The sequence below is a fragment of the Saimiri boliviensis genome, chromosome 7 (assembly GCF_048565385.1).
Source record: "Saimiri boliviensis isolate mSaiBol1 chromosome 7, mSaiBol1.pri, whole genome shotgun sequence".
NCBI classification, from domain to species: domain Eukaryota; kingdom Metazoa; phylum Chordata; class Mammalia; order Primates; family Cebidae; genus Saimiri; species Saimiri boliviensis.
This window is the reverse complement of record NC_133455.1, coordinates 3,855,035-3,876,388: the sequence shown is the minus strand read 5'-3', so window position 1 is coordinate 3,876,388 and position 21,354 is coordinate 3,855,035. Positions and strand designations below refer to the sequence as shown.

Below are 21,354 nucleotides of genomic sequence, written 5' to 3'. Positions count from 1 at the left end.
ATACAGGCATGAAAACAGTAATCAGAGGGGGCTCTTCAGAGACCCAGGAAGAGACTAGAATTGAAGCCAGTCAACTAAACCAACTTTACACCATGATCAAACCCCCTAGAACATCAATGAAGTAAAAAGCAAAACAAACAAACAAATAAAAAACACAAAAAACTAATCCAAAGGATCAACTTCAAAGACTGAAGGAACATCAGCACACACAAATGAGAAAGAATAAACACAAAATCTCTGGCAACTCAAAAAGCTAGAGTTGCCTTCTTTCTTCTAAATGACTGCACTAGGTCCCCAGCAAGGGTTCCTAATTAGGCTGAAATGGTTGAAATGATATAAATAGAATTCAGAAAATGGATAGAAACAAAGGTCACTGAGATTCAAGAGAACATCAAAACCCAATCTAAGGAAATTAATCATAATACAATGATATAGGGAAAAAGGAGCCATTATAAAAAAAAGAAGCAAGCTAATCTGAAGAGCTGAAAAACACTACAAGAATTAAATAATGCAATTGAAAGTATTAACAGCAGAATAGAACTAGCTGAGAAAATCTCAGAGCTTTAGGGCTGACCATCTGAAATAATTCAGTCAAACCAAAATAAAGGAAGAAAATGAAAAACAAACAAAGCCTCTCAAAAACATGGGATTATGTAAAGGGACCAAATCCACAACTCACTGGTATCCCTGAAAGAGACAGAGAGAAAGTAAGCAACTTGGAAAACATATTTCAGGATGTTGCCCATGAAAACTTCCCCAACTTTGCTAGAGAGGCCAACATTCAAATACAGGAAATGCAGAGCACCCCTGTGAGATATTACACAAGAAAAACATCCCCAAGACAAAATCATCAGATTCTCCAAGGTCAAAATGAAAGCAAGAATGTTAAGGGCAGCCAGAGAGAAGGGGAAGGTCACCTACAAGGTAAACCCCATCAGGCTAATAGTGGACATTCAGCAGAAACCCTATAAACCAGAAGAGACTGGAGTCTTATACTCAACATTCATAAAGAAAAAAATTCCAATGAAAAATTTTATATCCAAACTAAGCTTCATAAGTGAAGGAGAAATAAGTCCCTTTTTCAGAGAAGCAAGTGCTGAGAGAATTTAACACCAGACCTGCCTGACAAGAGGTCTTGAAAAGAGCACTAAATATGGAAAGACCATGACCAGCCAATCTGAAATGATACTTAAATATACAGAAGAGTGACATTATAAAGCAACAACACAACATGTTTATGTGATAACTGGCTATCAACACGAGGACAGGATCAAATCTGCACCTATCAAATCTAACTTTGAATATAAATGGGCTAAATGCCCCAATTTAAAGGCACAGAGTGGCCAGCTGGATAAAGAAACAAGACTTAATAGTATGCTGTCTTTAGGTGGCCTGTCTCACATATAGTGACATCCACTGGCTCAAAATAAAGGGATGGGGAAAAATCTACCAAAGACATAGAAAACAGAAAAAAAGCAAGAGTTACAATCCTGATTTCAGAAAGAAACAAACAAACCAACAAAGATAAAAAAAGAAAGAGGAGAGAGAGAAGGGCAGTATATAGCACAGGATTCAATTCAATTCAATAATTATCCTAAATATGCATCCATCCAACACAGGAGCATCCAAATTCATAAAGCAAGTTCTTAGAGACCTAGGTAGAGACTTAGATTCCCATGCAGTAATGGTCGGAGATTTCAACACCCCACTGACAGTATTAGACAAATCATTGAAGCAAAAAATTAACACAGATATTCGGGTCCTGAACTCCACACTTCACCAAATGAACCTGATAGACATCTACAAAATCCTCCACCCCTAAACAATAGAATATACATTCATCCCCACATACTCCAAAATGAACCATGCAATTGGACATATCTTTAGCAAATTAAAAAAAAAATGGAAACCATACCAACCAGAATCTCAGACCACAGTACAATAAAAATAGAAATAAATACAAAGAAAATCACTCAAAATCATAAAACTACGTGGAAGTTAACCTACTTCTGAATTACTTACCTCTTCCTTACATCACATACAAAATTAACTCAAGATGGATTAAATACTTAAAAGTAAAACCCCAAACCATAAAAATCCTGGAAGATAAACATTCTGGACACAGAACTTGGCAAATATTTCATGACAAAAATGCCAAAAGCAATTGCAACAAAAACAAAAATTGACAAACAGGATATAATTAAAGTTAAGAACTTCTGCAGAGCAACAGAAACCCAACAGAGTAAACAGACAACCTACAGAATGGAAAAAAAAATATTTGCAAACTATGCATCTGACGAAGGTCTAATATCTCACACGTGTAAGGAATATAAACAATTTTATAAGCAAAAACTTGCACGCTAAAATGTGTGCAAGGGACATGAACAGAAAAAAAATGAGAAGGGCATTATTATTTTTTTTTAAAGAAGACATATATGTGGCCAACAAGCATAGAAGAAAATGCTTAACATCACTAATCATTAGAGAAATGTAAATCAAAACCACAGGGAGACAGCATCTCACACCAGTCAGATGGCCTATTATTAAAGAGTTAAAACATAACAGATGCTGACAAGGTTGTGGAGAAAAGGGAAAGCTTATACAGTGCTGATGGGAAGACTGCAAATTAGCTGAGCCACTGTGGAAAGCAGTTTGGTGATTCCTCGAAGCGCTAAAAACAGAACTACCATTCAACCTAGCAATCCTATTGTTGGGTATATACCCAAATGAATGTAATTCATTCTATCATAAAGATGCATGCATGCAAATGTTCATCGCTGCACGATTCACAATAGCAAAGACATGAAATTAACCTAGATGCCTGTCAATGGTGGCCTGGATACAGAAAATGTGGTACATCTATACCATGGAACACTATGTAGCCATAAAAGGTAATGAGATCATGCCCTTTGCAGGGACATGGAGGGAGCTGGAGGCCATTATCCTAACACAGGAACAGAAAACCAAATACTGCATGTTCCCGCTTATAAGCGGGGATCAACCAGGAGAACCCATGGGTGCTAGGAGGGGGCCCACACACACTGGGGCCTGTGGGAGGTGGAGGGCAGGAGGGGGAAGAGCGTCAGAAAAAAATACCTCTTGAGTACTGTGCTTACTACCTGGGTGATGAAATTATCTGTACACTAAAGCCCTGTGACACGCAGGCGACCGATTAATATTTAACAAACCTGTACATCTACTCCCAAACCCGAAATAAAAGTTAAAAACACACAAAAAGCCAAAAAAAAAAAAAAAAACCCTAATGTTGTAAGTGATGAACAGAGTGGACCCAAACAGCTCTGCCCTGATAGAGCTTAGTTTCCAGTGAGGACAGCCAGAGGGGGAATATAATAAATAAAAATACATAGCGTATCTGTGCATACATAAACACATGCTATGTATGACATATACGCAGATAGTTGAATAGAAGCTAGACAGGGATGGGGAAGGCAGTGCAGTGGGTGTGTGTGAGCGAAGATTTTACTGACGCTGCTCAGGAAAGGCCTTGGTGAAAAGAGGAGGTGAGGGAGCAGTGCATGCCTCTGGGAAAAGAGAGTTAAAGGCAGAGGGAGGGGAGGGGCTGTCTGTCCTGTTAGAGGAGCAGCCAGGACTCCAGTGTGGCCGGAGTGGAAGGGGCCAGGGAGGCTGCGCCTCGCCTAAGGCCGGCATTACAGCAGGTGTGGCTGCAAAGATTTGATTCTGTCTCTGTAAACATTTTGCCTTTTCCTTTGAGGAGGGGAAGCCAGTGAATTTTTTTTTATAAAGAAAATTGATTCATTGTAAATGTACACATTTTGAGGTCTATGTGGTCATTAAAGACATTCATAAAATTTGTAAAGATCAAATCAGTGTAATTGAAATAGCCTTCACCTAAGATATTTGTGGTTTCTTCATGTTAGGAACATTTGTATTATTCTCTAGCTATTTTGAAATATGTAATAGATTATTGTAAACAGCAGTCACCCAAATGGTCTATCTAACGTGAGGTCTTATTTCTTCTATCAAACTGCATGTCGTGTCTACTCAGCAGCCTGGAGGTCATCATGTGGGAGAAGGGAGACGGGCTGAGCAGAGGGGTGATACGGTCAGATCACCTGTGACCACCCTGGCTGTCGCACCAAAGATGGGTTATGGGAGAGGAGGCAAGGATGGGCCCTTGGACACCAGTGAGCTGGTCAATGCTTTGATTGAGGTGGTTGTGTCTGGGACGGAGGTGGCGGCAGGACCCGTGGCGGAGGGCTGGATCCTGGCTATCCTTGGAAGGCACTGCCAACAGGATTTGCTGAAGGCTTGGATGTGCAGAGAGGAGAGAAATGTAAGATGAGCCTAGGTATTGGCTGGAGTCAGTCAAGGGAGTCGCCCTGTGCTGATGTAAAGAAGATTCTGGAATGAGCAGCAGGAGTGCAGTGTGATGTCATGTGTTCCACTGCCCTCTTGCTTTATGACGTCTCTGCCTTCTTCTCTCTGAAACCCTTAAGGACGGAGATTGTCTGTCTCATTTGTGTGGTCCTAGTGTCTTGAACAGTACCTAGCACGTAGTGGGGATTTGATCTGCGTTTGCTGACTGCATTTTAAATGGGCACAAATGCTCCCTGGAGGTTTGCTTCAGAGCAGCGTGTTACACCAGTTCCTGTTGCATTTAATTTAAGAAGAGAAAGAAGAGGCCAAGAAAAAGGAAGGAGCAGTGAACACTGTTCATCCGCATCCCTAGCTCACGTGGAGTTTTGTGGGCTGGGCAGGGGAATGGAGAATGATTTCCTCTTTCCCCCTTGGTCAGTATTGTAAATCAAAGCTGGGGGTAGTTATATACCTTATATCACCACTGATTTTAGACGAATGCTGCATGTTACAGAATCATCCCCGCGCCTGGCTGCACACCCCTCCATCTAGGCTCTGGGGCCCCCTTCCCTCCCGTCTCCGGCCTGGGGCAGGGGGAGGGTAAACTGGTCCCTGCCTCCCATCGCAATCTCCCTGGCGATCTGGGAAGAAGCCAAGGGCATTCAGCAAACGCAGTGTCAAGGGACAGCCTCCCGGACTCAGAGTCATCAGCCAGAGCAGTTTTTTCTTCCAATACGTGTGTCAGGGAGAATCTCCTGATTGAAGTGGCAGGATAACCAGAATGGGATGGGAGGGGGCCTGGGGGACCCGGAGGTCCCAGCCGGTCCAGGAGCACAGAAGCTGACATGACAGCGGGGAGGTGTCAACTTGCCTTAATCACGTCTTCATCAGACGATCTACACTCCACAGACTCCAGCAGCTCTGTCACTGTGCCGTCCTCTTCCACGGAGACCACCTTCACCGGGACGGCCACCGTCTTCCCCGTGAGGATGGCTGTGTTCAGGATCTCCGCCTCCTGGAAGACGAAACACACCCTTCCATCACATCCCGTCCTGAGACAGCCCAGCCCCGGGCATATGCTGCCCGCCTTCCCTCGGCCTCCCTGCAAACAGCATTGGCCTCTTCCGCAGGCTCACAAATTCTGGCGGGCGGCAGCAGCTGGGTGACCACGGCAGCCAAGGGGTAATATTCTGTCCTCACCCAGATTTCTGCAGGGAAACTATGGTGGGGAACGGGTAGAAGACATAGAAGTGGCAGAGAAAATTTATTTCTAGTATTGTGTTTGGCAAACACTTATGTGTGAGGCGCCCCTGTAAGTGCTTTACAAATAGCGGTTCATCAATCCTCATAGCATCCTGATAAGAAAAGCGTTCTTCTTCTTCCCATTTTACAGATGGCACAGAGAGGTTTGGTCACTTGCCCAGGGTCACACAGCTAGAAGTGAAGGAAGGCAGGATTTGAACCCAGGAAGTCCAGCTCCCAAGTCCATGCTTCAGCCAACTCAAATAGCTTGAAACATGGACACAATGACTGTAGCTTAAGCAGCCGATGGGTGGCCAGAGGGGCCTGATGTTGTGAAAGGAGCTTGGATGAGCAGCACCTCCAGTGTGTGGTACATGACAGAGACAGAGGCAGGGAGACAGCCCTCCCTCTCTGTGCGCTCTTGCTCTGGCTTTCTTTCACTCTGTTTCACTTTTCCAGGCTTATATTGGGTCCTGGCCTCTAGATGTGTCTGGAATGTTACTGTGGCTCCAGCGGGACTCCCACCCCCCCAGTTTTATGACCCACGATGCACAAGACACAGCCGCACTCACCCAAACACACGTGCTGCTGTAAACCCTTCGTTCAGAGAGCAGCTCAAGACGTGTGTCTTTAGGGATGTCCCCCGGCTTGCTGCAAGTATTAGCTTTCAGAATTAAGAAGGTCCTGAACCTTTCCCCTTGGTAGCACCTAACAGTGGCTATTTCACTTTTCCCTACAGTTATTTAATCCTCTTCCAGACTCTAAGCTCCATGGGGCTCTGCTTTCTGCTCACCAGCACCTAGCACAGAGCTTAGCTACACGAATAGTGTTCATATTTGTTGAGTGCATAAATAGGACTCAACAGGGAAAGGACTGGGATTCACAGCCTCATCTTCTTGCTCCCCCACCCCTCACACTCTGTGTGTGAATCCCTTTTTCTGCAGGCACATCTATGTCTCGGGAGTGTTTCCCAGACATCAAGCATCTCTAGATCTCACGATAACCTGCGTCTCTCTCTCCAATGCACCCATCCTCAGCCTCAGTTATTGTTCTAGAATTCCTGTGACTTTTGAATTGGTGCGGGCCTGAGAAATCATAGGAGCCCATTTTTCAGGTAGAGAAAACTGAGCCTTAAGACCCAGTAAGTGAATCTCATTCTTCTCTGCAGGTTGCATTTTGTATTACAAAAATGTAGAAGTCCGGGTATAACTCCACATCTCAGTATAATACAACTTCCAAAACCTAGCTCGCGACGTTCTTTGCTCGGTTTCAGCTCATCACATGCCACTGGTGTCTCTAAGGGGTGTTTTATCAACACGCCACATTGCATTTCCTCTGTTAACTCTGAACGTGTCTGTCTTTTCTTTGACAGAATAGCACCAAAAGGTCTGGGTGGGTGCTGGTTAAGGTGCATCTAACGCAATTGTCATTTTACTTTCACTCATAGTTATTCAATTGATTTATCTTCCTTCTGAGACTGTGAGCTCAGTGGGGCTGTATCTGTATCATTTTGAGAGATGGGCTTGCAAAGATTCTTGTTACTTTGATTTTCATGTGAAACGTAAAATGCCTGTTAGTAGTATGCAAGCAGAAGGAACAGAAGTTCATCTTAAGATTATATAACTATTTCCTTTATGTTAACTATTTCTTAGATAAAATCTTATCATTTCTTTATGGTATGAGATTTTTGTATAACCAGCTCATTGGGGTTAGGCTTTGGATGTAGAAATACATATATTGTTCATGACTTCAATTCTAAATGACAAGACTCCAATTTGGAATGCTCCTGAATTTGAGACCATGCTTTAAACAGTTGGAATAGGCACAGGCCTTCAAAGGTCCCATTATCCATACTCTTTGAGCTTTTTCTCCCCTATGGGTTCCTAGCCTGATTTTATTTTATTTCGAATAAAAACATAGCACAAAAATGAAGGGGCAAAATCAGCATACGATGCTATTTCCTGCTGCCTCTAGGCAGGAAAAATTAGTTTTAATGGCAAAAATCACAATTACTTTTGTACCAACCTAGTACTTTTTCTACTCTAAAGGGTGAGGATCAAAAGGAACAAGTGGTAACCTGGAAAAAAGTGGAACAATGCTGTGTAACTTGCTGCCTGAAACTGGCTCATCACAAAGCAGGGAGACAGACAGGGGAGCGGCGTGGCCACATCCGACATCAGTCTTGACAGCTCCCCACATTCGTGGTACATAGGGAAGGGCGTCTCTACTCCAATGATACAAATCAAAAGGCCTTTTATGTTTTTGCACATTCAGGTTAGTGAGGAATGAGAAATGATGCCGGGAATGACCGATGGGCGGCTGGAAGCCCGGACATCTGGGGTGTTGCCTGCTTCTCTAAATAGCCTACGTCTTTCTGCCCACCAAGATCTCAGTGGGGCTGAGTGACTGAGCCTTCATGCTTAGTATTTCCCTGCCTCCTTTGTGTATTTCAAGTTCTTTGACGTCAAGAGTTTCCTCTTTTGCACAGCTTTGCTTCTTTCCAGGAGCTGAATGGTACGTGGATGACTCACGAAAGTCTTTGGACCAGAGGAGGGTAAAGGAGACCCTTGTTCGGTGGCAGAAGTACCTGCAGAGCCTTGCTTTGCTTGAGACATGACCTATAACTGCTCTGCTTTTTGGACCCCAGAAACGCTTGAAAGCTCAGCCGCCTTCTTGCTGTGTGTTCACCTTAACACAGAGCCTCAGAGCCCAGGAAGTAAAGGCACAGACTCTCTTTAGAAAACGTATCTCCTTCCCATCAGCCAATCATATCCTAATGATCACTCCACACACCCATTCTGCCACTTGGGCATTGTGCGGGTGTGCCAGTAAGGCTCTCTGACGAAGCGTTACAGAACTGTAGGCTCCCAGAGTCTAGGAGAAGGCAGACTAGCAGAGAACAGTCTGGACGTGGTACTGAGAAAGGAATAACCACTAAAGTGAGGTTTCAGATATTTTTCCCGGGGTCGGACTCACTGTCATCATTATAGGGAAGCAGGAACTATCCCTGTTTTTGCTGGAGAAATGATGATCCATGTCTTAGTTTGAACTAACCTGGAAATAGATCCTGGGACAAAGATTCAAGGGCAATTTATCTGGGAAATTCAGGAAACTTCCAGAGGAGAGTGTGCAAGCGAGACAGAGAAAAGGAGGCCACTATCAAGTGGTGTAGATTAAAGCAGGTATCACAGTGGGCACCTGGAGCTGATCCACAGGGGCTGATGTGGATCGTGAAATACATTGTATATTTGGTGTGCGTCTTAGTTCATTTGTATTTCTATTGAGAGATACCAGGCTGGGTGCAGTGGCTCACACCTGCAATCCTAGCCCTTTGGGAGGCTAGGGCAGGTGGATCACTTGAACCCAGGAGTCTGAGACTAGCCTGGGCAATACGTGAGACCCTATCTCTATAAACAAAGAGAAAAAAAAATTAGCCAGGTGTGGTGGTACCTGCCTATAGTCCCAGCTACTTGAATGGCGCTGGAGGTGCGGTGGGGGAATTGCCTGAGTCCAACGAGGTAGAGGCTGCAGTGAGTCATGATTGTGCCACTGCGCTACAGCCTGGGCAACAGAGAGAGGCCTTTTCTCAAAATAACAATTAAAAAAAAAAACTAGAAAGGCTGGGTAATTTACAAGAAAAAGAGGTTTGTTTGGTTCATGATTCTGCTGGTTGGAAGACTTGGCATCTGGAGAAAGCCTTGTGGAGGAAGGTGAAGGAAACGGGCATGTGCAGAGATCACCTAACAGTAGAGGAAGAAGGGAAGAAGGGCAGGGAGGTGCCAGCCCCTAACGACACGGAGAACTCCACTGCCAGCCAGAGAGGGACTTTCCCTACTCATGAGGGATCCACTCCCATGACCCAAACACCTCCCATGGCCCCACCTCCAACACTGGGGATCACATTTCAGCATGAGGTTTGGGGGAACAAACATTCCAACCGTAGCAGTGTGTAAATGTGTGTGTATTTCAATAGACTGAAATATATTATGATGCATTTCCCTGAAGGGAAATTCTCTAGAATATGCACCTCAGAATAATTCCATGGAAGGCTGAGGGAGCTGGGGTATTTATACACCAAATCCTGAATGCTGCTCCTAAACAGACCACGGCTTAGCCCTTCCAGCCCACTGCACGTACAGGCAAACAGACTTCTACTGTTTCGAAGGAAGCTCCCGATGGAGGGTGGCATTTGGACCTGGTCTGGAGCGCACTGCTGTGCCAGGGTTCAAGGGAAATGTGTAGGGCCCTGACCGGGTCTGCTACAACACTACTGTGAGGTAACCTGTCATGCGGTGCGGCTGACGGATTGGAACTAGAATTAGAGTGTTTCGTTGTTTTGATTTTTTTTTTTAAATTTCCTCATGTTTCTGGTATCCTGATTTTCTGCTTCAAGTATCAGCATAGGCATTTATTCATATTCACCTTTGAAAATTAATTTTAAAACAGAGACTAGGAAAGTAACAGATAGAGAAAAACATTGTACAGGGGAAGTTTTTAAACACCTGAAGAGACTGATCTCGGCTGGGCCCGGGGGCTCACACCTGTAATCCCGGCACTTTGGGAGGCCGAGGCGGGTGGATCACAAGGTCAGGAGTTAGAGACCAGCCTGGCCAACATGGCAAAACCTCATCTCTACTAAAAATACAAAAAAAGAATTAGCCAGGCATGGTGGCAGGCACTGTAATCCCAGCTACCTGGGAGGTTGAGGCAGGAGAATTACTTGAACCTGGGAAGCAGAAGTTGCAGTGAGTTGAGATCGCGCCACTGTACTCCAGCCTGGGCACCAGGAGCAAAACCCCCATCTCCAAAAAAAATATTGATCTTCGTGTTAGACAGTTTGCTGCCCATTCAATGTCTATCCTTCCTTTCTTCCTAACAAAACCCCAATTTCGTTTGTGGCTGTAACATGCCTAGATAAAATGACTGTCGTTTTTGGCTTCCCTTAACCTGTGACACATTTCTGGCCCAGAAAATATAAAAAAAAGTTATTTAGTGAGGCTTCCAGAAAATTCTGTGAAAAAAAAAAAAAAACTCAAAAGAAGACAGACATGCAGCCAATAATCACATAAAAAGCCTCAGCATCACTGATCACTAGGCAAATGCAAATCAAAACCACAATGAGATCATCTCGTACCAGTCAGAACAGCTATTATTAAAAACATTTGAGAAGCACAGGTACTGGTGAGGCCGTGGAGTAAAGCAGCAGCACTTATACGCTGTTGGTGCTAGTGTACATTAGTTCAACCGTTGTGGAAGACAGTGTGGTGGTTCCTCAAAGAGCTGGAAACAGCTGGAAATACATTTGCCCAGCAATCCCATTACTGAGTATATACCCAAAGGAATATAAATCATTCTATTATAAAGACACATGCATGTGAATGCTCATTGCAGCACTATTCACAGTAGCAAAGAAATGAAGTCAACCTAGATGTCCATCAATGGTAGACTGGATAGAGAAAATGTGATACATATACACCATGGAATACTATACAGCTATAAAAAAGAATGAGCTCATGTCCTTTGCAGGGACATGGCTGCAGTTAGAGGCCATTATCCTTAGCAAACTCACACAGGAACAGAAAACAACATCCATGTTCTCACTTATAACTGGGAGCTAAATGATGAGAACACAGGGCCACAGAGGGAGAAACAACACACCCTGGGGCCTATGAGAGAGTGGAGGGTGGCAGGAGGGAGAATGTGAGGAAAAACAACCAATGGGTAGCAGGCTTAACACCTGGGTGATGAAATAATCGGTACAACAGACCTCCACAGCACATTTCCCTATGTAACAAACCTGCACACGTACTCCTTAAAAGTTAAATAAAATCAAACCAAAATTTAAAAAATAACGAGAACAAAGCAGATGCTGAACGTTGTCTTTCACTTTTCCTTTCTTTTTGCTCACTAGGCAGAGATAATGCTGGAGTTAAACTGCGTCTTGTGACTCAAAGGCAGGGGTATGGGGTTAAAAGCCACGTGGCTTCAGTGTAGTGAAGTATTAATAGTTACATACAGGGAATCTCTCGTTGGACTGTACATTAGTCTGTTTTCACGCTGCTGATAAAAAAAGGATACGACCAAGACTGAAGAGGTTTAACTGACTCAGCTCCAGGTGGCTGGGGAGGCCTCAAAATCCTGGCAGAAGGTAAGGGAAGAACAAAGGCGTGTCCTACATGGCGTCAGGCAGAGAGAATGAGAGCCAAGTGAAAGGGGGAACCCCCTTAGAAAACCATCGGGTCTCCTAAGTCTTATTCACCACGACAAGAACAGTATGGTGGAAATTGCCCCAAATCGTGATTCAGTTGTCTCTCACCAGGTCCCTCCCACAACACGTGGGAATTATGGGAGCTACAATTCAAGATGAGATTTGGGTGGGGACATAGCCAAATATCAGACTTACTTCCTCTAGCTCCAACCATGTCCCTGCAAAGGATGTGACCTCATTCTTTTTCATGACTGTATAGTATTCCATGGTGTATATGTATCACATTTGCTCTATGTGTCTACCACTGATAGACATCTAGGTTGATTTCATGTCTTTGCTCTGGTAAATAGTGCTGTAATGAGCATTCTCATGCTTGTGTCTTTACAGTAGAATGATTTATATTCCTTTGGGTATATATCCAGTAATGGGATTACTGGGTCAAATGTATTTGTTTTTAGCTCTTTGAGGAATTGCCACACTGTCTTGCACAAAGGTTGAACTAACCTTTCACAAAGGCTGAACTAACACAGCACTATGTCAGACTGCCTGCATTTGAATCCTGGCTGTGACATTACTAGCTGTGTGGCTCCGAGCAAATTACTTCCCTCTTTGTGCCTGATTCTCCTCAGCTATAAAATAAGGATAATGATGGTGTGTACCTCTTGAGTTTGCCCTAGATTTGGTGCGTTAATATTTGTGGAGTGTTTAGAACAGCACCTGGTAACCAGTAAATGCCCTCCAAAATGTCTGATAAATAAGCAGAGATGAATGATGACCATGGTGGGTTGAGTACAAAGTTCATGTCTCCCTGGAGACCCAGAATATGAGCATATTTGGAAGCAGTGTCTCTACAGATGTGAGGAGTTAAGATGCGGTCCTAACGGGTTAAGGTGGGACTGTGGGTGTCCTTCCAAGAAGAGAAAACACAGACAGACACAGGGTGGACAGCACAGGAAGACAGGGCCAGAGATTGGGATGATCCATCCCTAAGCTGAGGAATATCAGGAATGGCCTCAACACACAGAAGCTGGAAGAGGCGGGAAGGGTGCTTCCCTAGAACCTCCAGAGCGAGCATGGCCCTGGTCACACCCTGATTGAGACTTGCAGCCTCCAGAACAGTGGCGGAGGGAGCTTCTCTTGTTTTCAGCCTCCACGTTGTTACCTCGTCACGTCTGTACAGCAGCTCTAGGAAGCGAATATGGTGATCACACAAAAAGGGAGCTCCTGGATGCTGGACGCACGGCCATACTCGCCCTGGGTGTCTACCTCTGAGCACGTTTGCAGACGGAATTCAGCGCTTGCTCATTCTAACCATTGATGTCCAAGTTCCGTTACTCACAGATAATCACCATCTTAACCGATGCAGCCTTAACTGACCCCGCCATGATTTCTCATCAGTCTTAAGCCAACATGAATACGTTAAATTGACTTCTTCTTATTATTTTTTTTTTGTAATGAGAAAAAACATTTTACTGGTTGTTTTTCTTTTTTGTCCCTAACGTCACTACAGCCTCTTTGGAGCTCACTTGCCAGTTTAGTACACACTTCTAACATCATGCCATATATGTTAACATAGATGAATACGGTTGGAAGAAATAAAAAAAGTGTGATGTGAGCTGCATCAGCTGCTTCCTTCCTGAACGAAAGCGTCACAGTGGTGACCTCTGAGCACCCCACTGGAGGAGGTGAGAGGGGCCAGCCCTCCACAGCGCAAATGAAATGCAGTGCCCGCGGAACCTCCAGCCTTCCCTGCCCTGAGGAAGACTGGCTTGGGGACGGCACCAGAGGACGGTGGAGGCTTATCCAACAGGAACGGCCCACAGCCTGATGCCTCGGCCTCCAAGCAGTGTGCTCCAGTCCCCCACCTCTGAGTGAAGCACATGTGAGAAAGGGGCATTGTTAAGAAATGGATATGAAAGCTAACTGGCCATGAAGCTTCACTTTCTTTAGAAGATTGCAAACAGGCAGCATTTGTTACAGGGGTTGTTAATGAAGACATGAGACAGGAAGCACAAGCTTCAAACAAACAGGATTTGAGTTACATATTGAGACTTTTCTTTTCTTTTTTTTTTAATTGCATTTTAGGTTTTGGGGTACATGTGAAGGACATGCAAGATTGTTGCATAGGTACACACATGGCAGTGTGGTATAACATTTTCTAGAAAAAACAATGAGTCACTAGAAATAGTTTTTTCCCTTTTCTACCTCCTTTGGTAAAACAGGACACCCATTTTCCTTTGGGAAACTGTCACTTCTCTTTTGCATGACGCTCGGTGGGACACAGTAACTCTCTCCGCGGCCAAAAGTAGGCAGGCGTCTCCGAAGCTACGCCCGGCAGCTTCTCTCCCTGGGACTTGACTTTCACTCAGCGGGAGTAAGGACAGGCCAAGAATACTTGGATTTCATTTGTCTCATTTGTGGCACCTGAAAAGTCTATGCCATTTACCTTGGTCTATCTCTAGCACTGTCCCAGTTTCTGCCTTTTCTGAGGGCTTTTTTTGTCCAGCTTTTTAATTCTTCCCCTGAGAGAGCCCATATTCTTGCAATACGTTCCTTTTTTAAAACCTTAGGTAACAAGAATGAGTTTGTTTTGCTTACAGTGAACCGTGACGGGTCGCTAAGGATGGGTATACATTCTGAGAAATGCATCGTTAGGCGATTTTATCCTCGTGTGAACATCACAGGTCACGTTCCATAAACCTGGAAGGCGGAGCTTACTACACACCTGGCCGTCTGGCACAGTCTGCTGCTCCTGGACTGCACACCTGTACAGCAGGTGACTGCACTGAATACTGCAGGCAACTGAAACACCATGGTCAGTGTTTGTGTATCTCAACATAGAGGTTAGAATAAAAACACAGTATGATCTTATGGGACCACAGTGGTATGCTCAGTTCACTGTTGACAGAAATGTTGATATATGGTATAAACTGTACCCTACAGCAGAAAGTTGACCCACAAGGTGATTACATGAAAGTATATTGGTTTCTGAGGTTTCATTTTAAACTCTCATTGAGATGCAAACTTTTTCTTTAGTAATTAACAGTCTCAGTCACCATTGCGCAACTTGGACATTTTGTTCCTTTGAATTTCCCCCAAAACAGAGCCTGAGACAAGGGCTTGGTGCAGTTAATCTCTTTGCAGGTGATGGGAGTGAGGAGTGAGCAGCAGGAGACGGGGACGGGGACACCGACACAGTGGTGTACTGTCGAGGTTGCAGCTGTGCCCAGAGGAACTCGGTTTACAGAGGCAGGATTCTTCCAGAAGTGTCTGACGAAAGGCTAGAAGCCTCCATATTCCCAGGGTTACAGGTTTCCCCAGGTGTGTAAACTCCATGCTTAGGAACGGGTCCCCATCATGTCAGAAAAGTCCTGGAGCAAAACATGGAACTGTGTCCATAATGCTTGGAGGTGGGGTCAGGTGAGACGATACGGTTTAGCTCTGTGTCCCTACCCAAATGTCACCTTGATTTATCATAATCCCCATGTGTCATGGGAGGGGCCTGGTGGGAGGTAACTGAATCGTGGGGGCAGGTCTTTCCCACGGGAAAGGGCTGTTCTTGTAATAGTGAGTAAGTCTCATGAGATCTAATGGTTTTATCCCTGGGACTTCCCCTGCACAAGCTCTCTTGCCTGCCACCATGGAAGACACGCCTTTGTTTCCCCAGCCATGTGGAACTGTGAGTCCATTAAACCTTTTTCCCTTATAAATTATCCAGTCTTGGGTTTGTCTTCATTAGCAGCATGAGAACAGACTAATACATCAGGGAATGATGAGTCTTCGCTCACGTGGGTGCAACCGCACAGCACGAAGGAGGGCCGAGGGTATGTCACAGCCCCAGAGACAGCAGCTCCAGAAACGGGCTCAGTTGCTCCCACACAGGGAGAGAAATTCCCCATGATAAAATGGGGAACAAAAATGTTACTTTTTGAAAAGGAAGCACATCTTGGCCTGCCATTTGCCTGGAGAAGTGTGGCCAGCATGTACACTGATTTAAGCAGCAGGTTGCAGAAGTAATGCTTCTTCATTCGTGTGCTTAAAATTCTTGGAGAGGCTGAAAGCTCACTTGCTAAGACCATATCAAATACTTCATTAAACCAAGGACACAAGCATGGTGGTAGCCTGACAGGTCATCCAGAGATCAAGACTCCACATCAGTAGGGCTGACACCATCTAGGGAGCTGGCCTTGCACCTTTTGGGAGCACGGTTCACCTCTGTATGCCATTTCCAACATTCTTACTCTCTTCCTGATATGTGGGCAACTTCTTGAACTGCTAACATATTTGTTTTCTAAAACATGTACTTCATTTCTCATCATATTTACCCATTCTTCAAAAATCTTGCAAATAATATTCAGTTTTAAGAATATTGTATCAGTCAGGGATCTTAGCTGCAGACAACAGACTCCACTCTAGCTCTTTCAAGCAGGAAAGGATTTTTTCAGGAGTATGGTTGGGATTGAAGAAACAGATTTCAGCTGAGTTCCCAAGATCAATGCCTGGAACCAGAGAGTGGGCCACCAAGACCCTGCTCCTTGTCATGACCAGAAAGCTTACGAATCAGGCAGATGCTTCTAGAACCTCATTGCCTTTCTCACAACCTGAGCCAGCAAAATGAATGCCCACACACTCCCTTTTCCCCATTTTGAGATTTTGAGAAACAAAATCTCAAACAGGTGCATCCAGTTGGCAGGTACTGGACCACGGGCCCATGTACCCTCACAGACACTTTGCTGCCTCTCAGGAACATCTGAGCCAAGTAGACTTTCAGAATGGACTTTGGGGGATGAGTTTTATGCAGTGGAGACAACTCTCAATGCACCGAGAGAGCAGCTTGTGGGCAGCTACAACCATTTTCCACTGCATGCGCCAACGCTCCGTGGCCTTGTGTTCTGATGTTGAAAAGTATATAAACTCACATTCTGCAAAGTCTATTTGTTCTCTTAAATATTGGAATTACTTACCCTCTATGCTTGATCCCACCTCCCAATGACACAAAGAAATGGTCCCTTGTAAGATTCTTCTGTCCATCACAGACTAAATTTGAGGACATTAAAGGTCAAAGGGATACAAGAATTGTGAATTTATGTTTCATGAAAAAAATATACAAAGGCAGATGTCCAGATCAGGTATAAAATATGTTTTTTTCCTCCTGGAATATCATATTCAGATGTAATATTTGAAAATGAAAAAGCCAAGCAACCACCCCAGGATGTCACAGCCACTGACCAATCAGAGGAGACGCCTGGCCAAGCGTGCTTCATGCTGGATGGTGGTGGGCCGGCCATGCAGGTGAATTCCAGTTTACAGAGGACAACGGAATGCTCTGTGAGTACACCATTTGTTCCTTGATATTTTCCTGGTCCTTGCAGTTAGGAAGAGACCTGTGAACACTTGTAGCCAATACAATGTATGGATCGATATTGTCTGTTACTTGTGGGTTGAAGCAACACAGCTTTCATGTTCAATTGTCAATTCTTTCTCCTCACCTGTCACGGCCACCAAAGAGGCTCTGTATTCCAGATGATGCAGTGAGGAGACACGGAAGCCTCCATTAGCCTGGTTACCTGAGTCACCACATAGAGAGGAGCTTCCTAGTGACCTACACAGGACATACAGCAGGAGGAATAACTATGCTCTTCTTGTCTTAAAGAAATGTGATTTGGGAGCAACTTTTAATTCCACTACAACCCCACCTATCCTGATTAATACACAATGCTTTCCAAATTCAGCTTCAGCAACTCACTCTATACATAACAATTAAATTCTGGGTTATCCTCCCAGGCAGTGCGATAGATTGCTCGGGTATGAAATTTCAAAATTTCCTCCATGCTGGGTGGCTAGCCCTTCACCTCCTGATTGACTGCCCTGATTTCTGTTGTAATGAGCTTGGGCTGGTCCAGCTTAAGTTTGTATGGAGGTCTGACATCCCTTTCTTCCTCAATGTGTCCTAACTGTGGTTGACTTTTTTAAAAACACCTTTAGGGCTGGGCACAGTGGCTCATGCCTGTAATCCCAGGACTTTGGGAGGCTGAGGTGGGCAGATCACCTGAGGTCGGGAGTTCAAGACCAGCCCCACCAACATGGTGAAATCCCGTCTCTACTAAAAATACAAAAATTAGCCAGGCATCGTGGTGCATGCTTATAATCTCAGCTACTTAGGAGACTGAGGCAGGAGAATCGCTTGAATCCAGGAGGTGGAGTTTGCAGTGAGCCGAGATCATGCCACTGCACTCCAGCCTGGGTGATAGAGGGAGACTCCATTTCAAAAACAAACAAACAAAAACAAAAACAACAACAACAAAAAACATTTTAATTCATTTCCCAACAAAGATCAGTAACCTTCTTCTGCTTGTTTGTCCAAACTCTTATTCTAGCCACCCTTCCCCCACTCTTACCCCTGGCCTCCCAAACAAATAGCAAACACTGCAAGAGTGATGGGCTCTGGATTTTTTATTTCTTCCATGTTAAACATAAGCGCTATTAGATGATCATAGAAACACTATATCTAATTAGCAATAATGCCATGTTGCTGTGGACAACGTGTGTGCTTCTTCTGACAGGTGTACATACAGTATGGGTCAAATTGGCACCTGTATCGCAGACAGATTTATAAACCACTCTGTTTCCTAAAGTACATCAGCTCTTGGGTTTAGTGGCTGTGCAACGGTATGGAGATTGACTGCATTTTGGCATTCACACTAAAATAGAATAGAATAAAATAAAATAAAATAAAATAAAATAAAATACTTTTTCTACTTTCAGGGAGGCAGCAGCATTTTATACTGCAGACCCCACATGAGACTGGCCGTGTGCTCATGCCTTCTCCGCAGGAGCCTGGCTTCTCCAAGCCGTTGAAGCACGCCAAATGCATGGTGCGCTTCCCTTCTTTGATGTAAATTTCAACATCTTATCAAGGTTATCCAAGTTCACTGTGAAAACGTTACCCCTTGGAGTGGGTTTACAATGAAATGGCACAGCAGACATCCACCCTTCCCTAACTTCATTTTTTTTTCCTTCAGGCAACTGTTTTCAATTCTTCTATGTTATAAAGTTTGTCTCCTCGTTTTTCTAAATAATATACTATATTACCTGTTTTTGATCCAGCAGTTTTAGACCTTAGCGATTGCTTTCCTGGTATGATCAATACAATTTTATCTCCAACTGCCTTCTACTTTCTCTCCTTTCTCGGGCAATATGATCATTTTCCCCCTTTGATTTTCTCTATTGGCTGCATTTATAATTTCAAGGAAATACACCTCGAATAAAAGACAAACACTGCATAATCTGACATGTATGTGACGTCTAAAGAAGTTGAGCTCATGGAAATCGTGAGGAGAAGGGTGATTGCCAGGAACTGGGTGAGGTGTTGGGGAAAACAAGGGGGGTTTTGGTCAAAGGGTAAAAATGTTCAGTTATAAAACAAGTCAGCTCTGTAGACCTCACGTACAGCATGTTTGCTATAGTTAATACTAATGTATCATGTACCGGAAATTTGTTGAAGGCATAGATTTTAAAGGCTCTCACTACAAAAAAAAAAAAAAAAAAAAAAAAAAAGGTAACTCTGTGAAGTGATGAATTAGCTTGACAGTGGTAATCATTCACAATGTAGATATGCATTAAAACATCATATTGTACACCTTAAACATATAAAATGTTTATTTGTCACTTATACCTCAATAAAGTTGAGGGGGAGAAAGAGATAATACCTTGTTCCCAGAAAAGGTTAAGAATACGTCTGCAGGTTCTTCAAAACTCCTGCCATGTGGAAGTGGACTCTGGATTTCCTCCCTTCAACACAGGCCGGCCTCAGGACTCACCTCTAGCTGTATCACCTTTCAGAACCTCTAGAATGCAGTGGAAGTGATGGTTGCTACTTCTGAGGCGAGGCCTAAAAGGCGAGACAGCTTCAACCTTGTTTTCTTGTTGGGGTTACTTGCTCTTGGAACTCACTCACCATGCTGTGAGGAAGCCCTGGCCACATGGAGAGGCCACGTGCAGGTGATCTGGTCAACAGCCCAGACTGCAGTCAGCCTCTCCCAGCAGAGGTGTAAATGCAGAGGCTTTTCAGAGGCTCACGCAGGCTCTACTTTGCTGCACCCAACCTGAGACCTGAGCAGAAACCACCCGGCAGAGTCCTGTAGACCCCAGGAGCCACACGGCAGAAAATAATATAAATGGCTGTCGTTGTTTAAGGCTACTGTGGTTTGCTGGTTTCTTGCATAGCAATAGATAACTGATAACCCTCGCCTCCCACTTTGCAAGATGAGAATATTAGCCCTGCTAAAGCTCTTCTTTGGTTCATGTCTGGTGTTAACTTCCCAACTTTTCTCATTTCTGTTGCTTTTATACTCTCAAGGATGATAACGTCTACATTGTGTTCTGAAACCTAATGAAGTCATCTGTGCTTTGCACAAAGGTTGGATCTCAGAGCTGAAATCCACTAATGTGTCTATTATGCTCTTACAAATATTGCTCACTGTGAAGCAGGCTTTCTCAGACTTGACACTATTGATATTTGGGGCTGCATAATTCTTTGTTATCAGGAGATTCTGTGAGATGTGCATCACAGCATCTCTAGCCTCTACCCACTAGATGCCAGCAGCACCCCCATCCCCCAAGTGTGACAGTCCAAAATGTCATCACCAATGTTCCCTGAGAGAGAAAAATCACTCTCAGTTCAGAACCACTGCAGTGGGGGGAAGAATTGTCCCAGGATTCTGTTTCCTTCCAGGATAATAACATTGGTGCATCCTGGAGTTGCTCATTGCCTTTCTTTTTTTCCTCTTTTATTAAGGCAATTTACCTTTTTCATAATCGTAGGTTTTGCCAAGCTCTTCACTGACCTTGCCATTTTCCCGGGGACCCACCTATCAGAATGTTTTGTCTTCTGTTGCAATGAATATGTCCCCTAGACCTGCTGTACAGAGCAGGACTTCTTATTACTTGATACAAGATTTGTTTTAAACATACACATTTAAAATGGGAGAAATTTTCAAAATGCAGAAACAAATGCAAAAAGTCTTGATTTTCTTCATGTCACCAGCAAGCATGGGCTCTACTGTCCACACTGAGCTTTACAGTGTACACCAGGGCTGGCTTTAGGTAGCTGACATATCTTTCAAAACAGAATATAGTCTATTCCAAAATTGTATTTTATTGTACCAGTGGCGCTTTCTATTAAAAACTAACCTAAGCAGGCAGGGCATGGTGGCTCATGGCTATCACCCCAGCACTTTGGGAGGTCAAGGTGGGCAGATCACTTGAGGTCAGGAGTTTCAGACCAGGCTGGCCCACACGATGAAACCCCATCTCTATTAAAAATGCAAAATTAGCCAGGAAAGATGGCCACGTCTTTAATCCGAACTACTCGGGAGGCTGAGGCAGGAGAATCCCTTGCACCTAGGAGGTGGAAACTGTTTCAAAATAAAATATTATCTTAAGCAAACTCAATGTCCAACTCAAATGCTACATCTTTCTTCATCTCCCCAAGTGGAAATAATCAGTGTGCACATGGTTTCTATTTTACTAGAGACATTATATAAAATAAACACGGAAGCAGGTGA

General features: G+C 44.1%; 1 protein-coding gene across 1 annotated transcript in view; it reads right to left on the bottom strand.

The window, feature by feature from the left end:
- The window catches only part of TMEM132D (transmembrane protein 132D), an 825,236-nt gene that overhangs the window by 123,520 nt on the left and 680,362 nt on the right, over positions 1-21,354 (bottom strand). The window contains exon 5 of the mRNA XM_003937096.4: positions 5,210-5,353. Coding sequence (XP_003937145.1) covers positions 5,210-5,353 — 144 coding nt within the window. The remainder of the gene's footprint in view (positions 1-5,209; positions 5,354-21,354) is intronic.